This window comes from Impatiens glandulifera, chromosome 3, assembly GCF_907164915.1.
Source record: "Impatiens glandulifera chromosome 3, dImpGla2.1, whole genome shotgun sequence".
NCBI lineage: Eukaryota > Viridiplantae > Streptophyta > Magnoliopsida > Ericales > Balsaminaceae > Impatiens > Impatiens glandulifera.
The window spans coordinates 3,330,311-3,343,177 of record NC_061864.1 but is presented as its reverse complement, the minus strand read 5'-3'; the positions used below and the strand labels follow the sequence as shown (position 1 = coordinate 3,343,177).

Sequence of the window (12,867 nt, the reverse complement as noted above, 5' to 3'; positions counted from 1 at the left end):
TGCATGTGGCCCTATTATGTCCTAGTCCACCACATGAGGTGCATCGTCTCGGAGCCTTACGTACCTCACCTTGAGATGACCTACGCTTTGTTTGTGGACGCCCTTTCTTAACCTTCACGGGTGGTTTTAGACATACTCGTTCCTTGATCATTTCGGGAATATCCCAATCGTCTTCATCACCAGCAGGGTAACATGTCTCCGCATATGCATTCATCCAAGATTCAGTTGTGTAATATCTGTAAGAATGGAAAATAAAACGATTAAACAATTGGTTAAATAGATTGAACATGTGAGCTGAATAATACCTTGAACAAAAGTCATAACAAACCAAATTGCGGTGATGGGCAGCAGCCATTGCATGAGTACAAGGAAGACCAGAAACTTCAAATACCCTACAAGTGCAGTTCATGTCTTTCAAATTGACTTTAAAATGAGACTGATTGTCATGCACATAAAACTCGAATCGGTTAAGCGATGATACTGTATAGAATCTAGCCTTCTCGAATCCCTCACGTAACCACTTTTCATATGTTGGAGATAACACTTCTCGGTGGTTGGACGCTCTTTCTCTTCTCTCATTAAACCAACCTTGTATTGTCACTCTTAAATACTCCGCCATTGAGGAAATGGGGTACTTTCTGGCTTCCCTGCTCTGACTATTAAAACTCTCAGCATAATTGCTTGTTAGTTGATTGTATCGCTTACCGGGGAAAAATGCTCTACTCCATCTTTGAAATCCAATTTCTTCCAAATAGGCAGCAATCCTATTATCTTTAACCCTTATCTTGTCAAAAAAAACGATTGAATTCGTGGACGGTGTACGCACGAGAAGCCATATCAAACTCCATATGACAATTATCAGTTTTGAATTTCGCGTTGATATTCATCTTTATGTGATATGTGCACGCACCGTGGTATGCTTCTGGAAAAACAGCACATAAGGCATTGGCGATGCTTGGGTGTCTATCGGATACGAAGACGAGATCATCAACTAATCCAATTGCTTCTCTCAATTTTTGCATAAAATAAGTCCAAGAGTTATTATTCTCTGAATCAACAACTCCGAATGCGACAGGATATAATTGTTCATTAGCATCTAATGCAATAGCCACCAATAGTTGACCTCCCACCTTGTGCTTAAGAAAACTGGCATCAACACACAATACGGGACGACAAAATGCTTTGAAACCCCTAATAGAGAGGCCTAGGGACATGAACATATACTTGAAGTGCCCGAACTCGTCTGTTTGGATGTCTGTTATGGTACCAGGATTATGCTTCTCCAACATGTATAAGTATGAGGGTAATTTTTCATATGAATCCTCAACCGTTCCTCGCACCGCCACTAATGCCATTTCCCTAGCCCTCCAAGCCTTATTATAAGTCAAATTTACCCCATAAGTTGCCTGCATGTCTTCAATTATTTTCTTAGGCAAGTGATTATGGTGATGGTCCATATACTTACTCTTCACGCACTGCCCAATAACCCATGCTGGTGTTTGCATTTTTTTCTCTGGCCTAGATAGAACTGAGCATGAGTGTTGTTGGTCGAATTTCCGGATCTCAAACATCTCAGATAATTTACCTTTCACGGCACGCAATCTCCATTTGCATTTCTCATCCAAACATTTCACATACCAAAGATGTTTTCTTGACTTCTCCACCTTGAATTCAAAATGATTAGCCATCGCATATTTATATAGCATCAGTTGTAGTTCTTTTTTATTTTCAAAGAAGGCACCGACTTCCAATACAGTTTCAGTAGTTAACGCCAACGCAAATGAGGGGTCTGTCGGTGATATGTCTGTCGGTGATATGTCTGTCGGTGATATGTCTGTGGGTGATATGTCTGTCGATGGTGTACCAAATGATGACCTTCTTGCACTACTTGGTGTACCAAATGATGATCTTCTTGCACTAGTAGGTGTACCCGTTGATGCTCTTCTCGCACTATGCGGTGTAGGTAACGATGCATGCAAGTCCTGAGTAAGTGGGATGTGAGGCAAAGAGTTATCTCCGGCTTCATTACTTTCAACAAAGACCTCCGAGGGTAAAGCTTCTGGTACAATTTTTTGAGTAAATTGTGGGAGAATACTTTCTTGAGTTGGGTAGGTAAGTAGTGGTATCTTTTCTTTAGTAAATTGTGACTTCTCTACTACAGACACAAACAATGGTGACACAGTTCTACCCAAAATCAAGCGTGATAAATATATGTTCAGATCCTCATCATCTTCAATAAAAACGGGTTTAGGATTTGTGATATTCGGAATATCATACTTCACTTGCAGCACTAAATCATAGGTAGATTTCTGCACTTGAAGTCTTTCATGGAGTTTATCAATTAATTCAGCATAACGAGTACTTTGGGGTAAATCCAATGTTTTGATTGAAGAGGCATCAAAAAACCATATTCCATTAGCATCAACTTTCCACTCTCCATTATAGAAAACGAAAACTTCGGCTGCAAGATAAATTGGAAACGGGATAATTAATACTGTGAAATGGAAATCCTTCGCGAAACGGGAAGTACTTAGCGAAACGGGAAGTACTTAGCGAAACGGGAAGTACTTAGCGAAACGGGAAGTACTTCGCGAAACGGGAAGTATCATCAGATGAAACCCTAAACAACGCAGTGATTCGAAAATGCATAAATGAACAACAATAAACTTGAAATACATAAACTTACCAATTGTTACAGTGCTTGTGCTCGTCGTGGAGCTCATTGAGTGCCGCCGTTGAACTCCGTCGCCGGCGAGATTAGAGAGAAGGAGGAGAAAAGAGGAAGGGAAGAGAGAGAAGAAGAAGAAAAGAAATGAAAAAAGATGGCCGGATTTTATTATATAGTAAGGGTATTCTGGACTTTTCACAGAGTCTCACTTCGCGAAACGCGAAGTCCCTTCGCGTTACGCGAAAAGGGTAATTTCGTCCAAAAAAAATTAAGTGGTCACCAGATCAATTTCAATTATCTGGTGACCACGGATGCAAATAGCCTTATTTGTAGGGTCATTTCATCCAATTTCCCGTTTGAGGAATGAGTTATTGGAATTTTATTTCAAACAACTTTTTTTTTTTTTTTTTTTTTTGAAATTAGGAAAAAACTAGTTTTTTAATTCATAATACCAATAATACCCTCTCTCTTTCTCTCACTTCCCTCCCCCTCTTTCTCTCAATTAATAATATATTTTTAAAATAAATTAATTTATACTAAAATATAATAAAATACATATTAAATATTTTTAAAAAAACTATATATAAATTAAAATTAACTTTCGTTACTATATAAATAAAAATTTAAATGAATATTTTTTTATAAATCATTATTATAAAAATTTAAATATTATATAAGATAATATAATATATTATAATTTTATTTATATTGTGTATTTATTTTTATTTAATATAATTAATATAAAAAACTTACATTAAATAAATTTTATAAGATAATAACCAAAAATTAAATAAGTCTATTAGAATAATGATTTAAAGTTAATTTATATAAAAAAAAAGTTGAATAAATTTCTTTATAAATATTTAATTTAAATAAGATATATTTATAAATTAATGAAAATAAATTTTATAGTGTAATAAAATAAATATAAGATATATATTAATATTATTTTGTAATAATATAAAATGAAATATTTAAATAAAGAATAATTTTAATATTTTAATAAATAAAATAATTAATTTGAGTTATGGGTTTTATCCCAATAATAAAGGTCAAACGAAGGTCTTAAATTATTATTGTTCAAATTTCCTGCTGGGGCTTTTTCCTCACTGAGTAGTTCAGACTGCTTCTTTTTTTTTTCATTTTTTTTTTCTGAATTAGTTTTAGTAGGTCTCCTAAGCATTATTATTTCAGTTTTGTTTTAAGTGTTCTTTGGCTTAACACACTTATAAATTTTTTTATTTTTGAAAAATATATAGCAATTAAAATTAAAATAGTTTAAACAGGAAAAACATAATATAAAAAAAAAAATGTACTCTAACATTGGCTAGCTCCTCCATCTTGTTGATCATCAATCCTATAATCTTATGTCATGAATTTTTATTTTTTTAAAAATAGGAAAAATTAGCATTATACCATATAATCATGGCACACTTCCATTAAAAAAACACTCTAATCTCTTATACCCGTGACTTCTTGACCAACTCTTATGCGTTTAACTCAATCTCTCCTGCATTCATTATTTATATATATTACTATTTTCTCCATCTCTTTTATTTGATCTTGTGTTTTGAAAAATATGATGTTAATTAATTTTTTCAGAGAAATGAAAAAAAAATTCTAGGAAATAAAATGAATATTATAAATATTTTGAGAGATTGTGGCACACATTTTTAACAATGGATAAGAGGTGAGTAATAAGATGATTATTGATGGTTGGTTTGACGATGTGGGTAAGATCAGGAGATGAGATTCAATCGGGTGGTTTGTCGGTCGAAAGATAAAGAGACATATAAAAACGTGTTAGTCACAAGATGATGATTGATGGTTGGTTTGGCGTCGAATAATAGGTGTGTAAAAGTGTGTGAGGTCATGAGATGAGATTCGATTGAGAGTGGTTTTACCCAATGAGATGAGATTCGATTGAGATTTAGTGGGTGGTTCGCCGAAGTGAGGGCAAATATAAAAGTTCTTTAACAAATTAGATATTAGTGGTTAAAAATATATGAATTAGATGTTGATCAAGAGATGAGATTCGATCGGATGATTTGTCGGTTGAGGGATAAAGAGACGTATAAAAAGTGTGAGTGACAAGAGATTGACTAAGATTGTTAAGTGATTTGTTGATGGGATAAAATAGACATATAAAAACGTGTGAATCACAAGATGAGAATTGGTGGTTAGTTTGACGAGGAATAGGTACTTCCTTAAAACATAGATAAGCACTTGAACATGTGAAAGTGTGTGAGGTCATGAGATTCGATTGAGATTTAGTGAGTGATTTGCCGAAGTGAGGGTAAATATAAAAGGTTTTAACAAATTAGATATATTAATGGTTAAAAATATATGAATGAGATGTTAATTGACCGAGTATATGAATTAGATGTTTGATTGACCGAGGTTGTCGATTGAGATTGGTTGTTGATTTATTGAAGTGGGGTAATCAACGCTGTCAAAATTGAGAATTTACGTAAAATCGTTGACAAATTGTAAACTCGTAAAATCTAGAGTTTATTTGAAATCGTAAGAGATTAGTTTGATAAAATAATAGTTATATAATATATATATATATAACAATTTTAAAATTTTATATATTTAAATATAAAATTAATAAAAAAAATTATACTTACAAAATTAATTATATTAATTTATTTATTTGAATAATAAATAATTTTATTTTTTAATTTTAAATATAAATTCATTTTTTAAACGTAAAATCGTAAAATCTTATTATCGTAAATTTAAAATCGATTTACCTATTTAAGAATTTATTTAAAACTAGACTCGTTAACTTCATGTTAAATCGTAAAATTTTAAGAGTCAAATTGAGATTTTAACAATCTTAGAGTAACTAAGATTGATGAGTAGTTTGATAACGATATAAAGAGTCATATGAAAAAGTGTATGTCAAAGAGATCTCGATAAGATTGGTGAGTGATTTGTCAAGCGATAAAAAAAAACATATGAAAAAGTGTGAATTACAAAAATATGGTTGATTGGAGGAAGATAGTTTGACAGAGAATAAAAAGTGTAAAAAATGTGTGTGATCACAAGATGAAATATCGATTGAAATTTGCTAATTAATTTGCCGAAACGAGGATAAATATTAAAGTATAAACACGTTAACATTACTTTAGATAATAGAAAAATGTATAAAACAACTTTAAATTATAATTGACTTAATTTTTATTAAGAATTTTTTTTTTATATTACATTTTTAAATTCATAAATTAATTTTTTATTTTTTAGTTAAATTAAACTTAATTTTAACACATTAAATTTAATTTTAAATTAATTAAATTTAAATAATATTAATATTTATAAATAAATAATATTTTATTTAAATTTACACAGTTACACGAGATTAATGCTAGTATATTTAACCCCATCTATTTTTTTTTATCTTTTTATAATGACATTTTACAATTATTAATTATTATTATTATATATATATATATATATATATATATATATATATATATATATATATATATATATATATATATATATATATATATATATATATATATATATATAATATTTTGAACCCTCATTCTCTACTGCTGAAAGGAGCAACTCTACATACATCATACATCATACATCTGAGACAATTGTCAATAATATTTAATTATTTTGGAGTCTATTATTTGGGGAGGTTTGAATTTTTGTATCTTGAATAACACTTCAATTCATTTAAGGTTTACCTACAACTCTTCAGTTGACAGACTGACTCAGAATGGATTTCTAAGAAAACATTATTATGCATATAAATAAGATTATAGGTTACCATTCAAAAAATAAACAGGTTCTGAAATCTAATCTTATGACTAGCCTTAGTTTTCTCAATGAACTAGGTCCAAGTACAACTATCTATCAATACTAACAACAATCACTAGTTTTCTAGATATAATCAAGAGGGTGAAAGAGCATTGATTGATTGGAAAATCTAGGTTGAAAAAGGAAACCAATGATCCCTACAAGAATACAATAACACAGAGTCAACAAATTCAGCAATCTGGTTGGCTGGCCCATATATGTGTATCTTATTCATATATAGGACCACTCTTTCAATCTCCCAATTCATCCAGCAACAAAACCTGTCTCAATATGCAGACAAATCATTTGGTTCAGCTACCTTGGACTTAAATTAACCCCACTTACCTACTTCTTACTAAATCAAATATTTCCCAACAACAACAACAACAACAACAAGATAAATTGACATTTGTAATCCTCCTTAACTGTATATATCATATTAGCAAAATAAACATTATCCTTCCCTGATTTCCTCATCTCAAAGAAGTCTTCTCCTTTTTTTAAAAATTTTAAGTAAAAGAACAAGTTCAAAGACTTGGGAGAGCATTACTATTATTGAAGGAAAAAAAATATATGGAATGGCACTTGAAAGAAGAAGCAATAACAATTCTAGTCATAATACCTCAGTTCCCTTTTTCGGTTCAAAAAATGATTTTGTGTCCGTAACAAACACCCTTAGGCTAGAGATTGGGGTAGTTGATCTTCATCAAGAACAGACGGGTCCAAAAACTTAGCTATGAAAGCCCACAGTTGATAAACATCTTCGAAATTGGTCAGAAAACCCAATGATGCAGTAACAACCTCAACCCTGAAAAAGGAATCTTTACCATTCTGATGATGACTGTTATCAAGATCTTCCAAACCCAATTCGAGAGTTTGCTGTTTCGGCCTGTCTACCATCCTTACATGGCTGAGAATCCCTATTCCAAGAGATATCCCATTTTTCTCAGCCAACTTCTGAACAGTTTCTGGATTAACTAGTCCTCCAGTTATCTGTCTCAAATTAAAAGCTACCGAACCGCCTCTTTCATATTTAATCTTGGGGCCGTAAATTTGTACAAGTGGCTTTCCAATAACTTTGTTTGGATCGGGGAAGTGAAGTTGTAGTAAAGATGTTACCAGCCAATTTATCAAGTACCTGAGCCTGAAAGTAGTTTTGTTTAGGCCAAGCATATTTATATGATCGATATGTCGGCATATGATTTCAGGCTCACTTTTTCCCCATTCCCTTTCATCTCCATACTCGTCTTCCCCAGTTGAGCATTCGTCGTTGGGGTTGGCTGCAGACGCTTCCCCAGTTTGCAGATGGCGACTGGAAGTAGAACTTTCTTTATGATGGCTATCAACATCAAACGAGACCCTATGGCTTTCTCCTTCAGCTTGTATATTCTTTTGCCTCCTTCCTAACAGCCTAAATTCACCTTCTGTTTCTCTCCTTATTATAGCACTGTCTTGCCGAGATTCAACTTGATTCTTCGTTTTAAGTCCATTTGAGACAGAATTCGACTCTTCCGATTCGTACTCCTCCTCAATCTCTCTCGATGTATGAAGACTGACTCTAGAAGATGATGGGATATTTTCGGTGACCTGTTCTTCTTCGGGTATGCATCTAACACGATAATGATCATGGGAAACTGATAAAAGGGCTGCATCGAAGGATAGAACAGGGATGTTGTCGTTTTGTCCAACACTGGGCCTTCTTTTGCCAGAGAGGGTGGAATTCAATACGGGCGAACTCGGATTTTGTTTGTTCGGTTGGCCATTAACATCTGAACCGAAAGGACTCTGTCCGAGGTCAATCCAGCACGAATTATGATCAGATAACTCGTCTTCACTGAAAATGGGACTTCTTATGATTTCTCCAACAGAAATACTTCCAGCTTCCTCGAATATGGTGCTTGCTCCATCGCGGTCTGAGCTGTTATCCTGATCGGTTTCCAACTCAAACACATCTTTAACTTGGGAGGAAGTGAACATGCCCGAAAATGCAGGCAGCTCGGATCCTCCTGGATTTTCAGGCCCGGGTTGTTCATCCCCAGTTATAATAAAGTTGTTGTCTTCAAGCCCCAACAGCCCGTCTAGACCATCTAGAGAATCATCTAAATACTGAGGAAATTCGGGTACAATCCTAACCATCCCTGAACCAGTGCGGCCTGACTGGTTTCTTAGGGCTCCCATTGCAGATTTCTTAATCAAAAGACACCCAAATCCAGTAGGATCGGCTCCAAACACCCTGTAGAAGGAGGTGATTATGAAATCTGGCCTGAACAGCGACAAACCGAGAGAATCCATATCTTTTGGACCTAACGATCCAGCATCAAGCAATACGTGCCAATTGTTCTGCTGAGCCAGGGACATCCATTGGTAGGAATACTTAGAACCTGTAACCCTAGACTGTACAGGAAACACAAAAAGCCCCACTGCAGAATCCTTTTTTCTCTTCTTCTTCTGTGCCAACATCTTCTTCAGCTCTCTTGAAGATGGTTTTAAGGTTGGCCACTTAAACCAGGCACTTGAGACTTTTGCGCCTTTCTCTTTGGCACACTGAGCCATCCAATTCACAGACTGACTGTCGTGATCGAACATGGTTAACAATCTCTTATTAGTCTCAAATGGATAGGATTCGGAAAGTAACTTGAATGCAGATCCTCGACTAACAGTAAAAACAAGGCCATATTCATTTTCAGGAATGTTCAAGTAATCCATAATCCTTGTCTTGATATCATGTTCTGCAGTACCTTTCTCAGCTCCCCCAAAGAGAGCTTGATTGCCTAAATTAGCAGTTATTTCCTTTAAGCTAAAAGCACATGAATCCCAATTCTGAATGGTTTGCAGGTAAGAGAATAAGCCAAAACCACAATAGTCAAGACAAACCTTTGCAAGAGAATCAGAAAGATGGCTGTATTCATCTGACCTCAATTGATCAATCTTGTCCAGTGATTGGAATTTCGGGTACATTGTGAGGAACTTGGAGAAGGCCTCACTAAGTCCGGGAATGGAGTCTGCATTGCAGAATTTTCTCTCAGCTGCAAGGGCAGTGGACCTGAGGAATTCCCTCTGAGCCTGGAGCCTAGCAAGGGTTCTAGACCTGCCAATTTTAGACTCTTGATAGGACGATTCTGAATCTATGGATTGGGACTTCAATAAAGATCCATCTTCAGATGCCTCCTCTAAAGCCTCTCTCAGCTTACTTTCCTGCAATTGCCTTAAAGATGAGAGCTTCCGTGTACTTTCTTCAGCTACGCCAGAAGTACTGTCTCTCCTCTTGCTCTTCTTGTCCGTCATCAGGGCCGCACAATTCGAGATGGGCTTCCATAGTGGAAGATGCATGAAGATTTTAGCAACTGTTAATTGCCTCTTTTCGATGCTAAATCTGACAGGTACAAGGGAAAAGGAAAAACCCCAATGCAATTTCAAAACAGGAAGGGGAAAAGCATCGACGGCATTACTGAATGTCGATCAGGACAACAAAATAAAGCGGGATTCGAAGAAATGAAGACAACCTTTAACTTTTATACCTGAAACATTCAAAAAAAGAGAGAAGAAAACAGTTATCGGTCCATTTCAAAACCCTGAAAAAGTTCAGCTCCAGAGATGGTCCAAAAGCAGATAGAGAGTCACGAATAGGAGGATCTCACACACCTTTTAATGGGTATCAAAGCCCAAAGCCCTAGTTTTCCTAGATGCAAATGCCCTCCTTCTCCTCCTCCTGCAACCGGTCTAAGCAAACACAGTTCCGATCACATAAACAGAATTGGCAGAAGGCAAAAAGGAAATGTGGGATCGAAGATGAAAGCAGTAGTAAATTGAAAGGTGAAAGATTGGTCGGATTTGGATTCAGAAAGGTTGAAGAATCTCGTGTTGGGTGGCCGCTCCTTGCCCGTAGTAGTAGTAGTATTGAAGTGATCCCACCAACCAAAACCAAAACCCAAAATCTTTCTCTCACTAAAATGAGCAATGAATGATGCAGTTTGAAAAAGCATAGATTGATACAGCAACAACGCAATTGAAATGGAGAAAACCCACGCCATTAATTCCTCATTAACATCAACCATGGTCAAAACGTGTTCCCCCTCTCTCTCTCTCTACATTTAATGCTCTTTACCTTCCCCAACCCTCTCTCTCCATTTCTACCAAAATTCATTAACTATTTTCTTTAACCAATAATAAAATATTCAATCATATATTTAAATCAAATTTTATTTTGTAATTTTTTTTTTAAAGTTTATTGCAAGAGGTTAATATCATAGCTTATAATGACAATGAAACACAATTTGTTACAATTTAAAATTTAATATGTAAAAAAAGTTTAATTGAGAATTTTACCTAAAGATTTCAAGTTAGATTCTCAACATCTTAAATTGAAATATAATATATAAATGTGAGTATTGTATTAAATATATTTTTTTAATAAAAAAATATATATATATATATATATTTAAAAAGAAGTTAAAAAGTAAATGGTAATTGAAATATGGTGCTAAGTAATATTTGGTTGCCACAAAAATAGAGTACAGTGATATGGACCACATTGTGGGACCTAGAACTCCAACGGTTAATTTGCTCTCTATGAGGTGGGAACCACAGTTGTCCCTTTTCAAATCGTGTTTGGGTAGGCATCGAATCGTAATATTTTGCGTTTATTAAGTCGATTCTTGTGCAATGGAGATGACTACAATGTTGGGATATAAAATTATATATATATATATATATATATATATATATATATATATATATATATATATTTCAATGTTTCTAATGATATCATTTATTTTATCAATTAAAGTATTTTTATTTTATTTTTTAAAATAACTAACATAGGTTATTAGATGTTCTATTTTTCTGTCCATTACAATATTTTCAAATCAATAATTTTAGTTTATATTAGATAGATATGCTCTCATTAAATAAATATATTACTAACCACACATATATAATTAATTAGTAAAAATGCCCAACTTTCATTTGAGCTAGCAATTAGTATTTTTCTTATATAATAATAGTGTAATTTCATTCCAATGTACAAAGAAGTGAAAATGAATCAAAGAAAAGTCATTAAGATATTTCATTTCAATGTTGTGAATGTGATAACAGAATGATAATAACCACTAAGATAACTCATATTTTAGTTTTGAATCTCAATAATAATAATAATAACACACTAAATTAAAATAAAAGTTATGATATTATTATAAAATCATGATGACTTTCTTTACTCAATAGTTATTCTAAAATATATTAAACAACAAGATCTTACCTCTTTCTTATGAAAACATTATAAATGGGTAAAAAATATGCATGGGGAGCATTTAGATCTCTCTAGAATCCAATTTCACATAATCAATGTATTCCATTGAAGTTAGTTTCTTTTATATAATTTATTTACTCTCATGTGGACTTTTATTTACCATTGAAGTTAGTTTCTTCCAAGAAAAAAAAAATAGTGTAATATTGAGCATATATTTTTCTTAGTTCAGTAAACAAACATAAATAATTGTCACATAAATAAATAATAGTCAATTAGTAGTTAAAGTACTGGTACATAGTCAATAAATTAATTAATATTATTTGTGGTTTAAAATAAACAAATGGTTCTGACAGCAGAGAGCTCTAATTAATTAATTAATTAATTTGAAGTCTCACTTACACGTAACACACGTCTGAAAATTAGTGATATCATTGCACTTAAAATAACACAACTTCAAATCTTATTTTTGTTTTTGTCTTCAGATTGGGAGAAGATATCATCAAGATCAAGTGGGTGGGTGGACTTCCGTAAACATAATTAAATTATTATTATTTTAAATTATGTAGTGTTGTGTACCCAAATCCAAAACAAGCAACCTTGTTTTCATGTGGAAAGGTTCTTGCACTGTCTTCCATTCAAAAGTAATTATATTATTAATATCTTCAATGTTTAATTTAAAATCACAAAATTAGAGGGGAAATACTGAAATACCAACAAATTAGTAATTAAACAAGATATATATTAGCAATTAAAAATGTTAAGAGATGACTTAATAATTAATAAACATCTTAAATATTTGAAATGAATGATTATTGAATTGTGTTAACTTTTTGAATTAAAAATAAATAAACTTAAATGAACGTCCATGATTATGAATCTCTTTTTCAGCAGTAACAATTGCAATAACTGATAAATTTGAATAGTATATATACTTCTCATGTAAAATGTAAAACTATACAATTATAATCAATTTAATTTTATGCAATTAGGATTAGAATATGAGACTTAATCACATAGCGATTATCATGATCTCTATAAATATGTCATTCTCTTGTTCAAGGGCGGAGCTATGGGGAAATTGGACTAAATGACCCTAAAGATAGAGTTATTTGCATCCGTGGTCACTAATAATTAA

General features: G+C 32.9%; 1 protein-coding gene across 1 annotated transcript; it reads right to left on the bottom strand.

Moving 5' to 3' along the window:
* Positions 1–6,865: 6,865 nt before the first annotated feature.
* Positions 6,866–10,559, bottom strand: LOC124928969. Its single transcript, XM_047469224.1, has 2 exons — positions 10,127–10,559; positions 6,866–10,002 (listed from the first exon to the last, which is right to left on the bottom strand). The coding sequence occupies exon 2, from the start codon at positions 9,812–9,814 to the stop codon at positions 7,160–7,162; it is 2,655 nt and encodes an 884-aa protein (XP_047325180.1). The 5' UTR covers positions 9,815–10,002; positions 10,127–10,559; the 3' UTR covers positions 6,866–7,159.
* Positions 10,560–12,867: the final 2,308 nt, after the last annotated feature.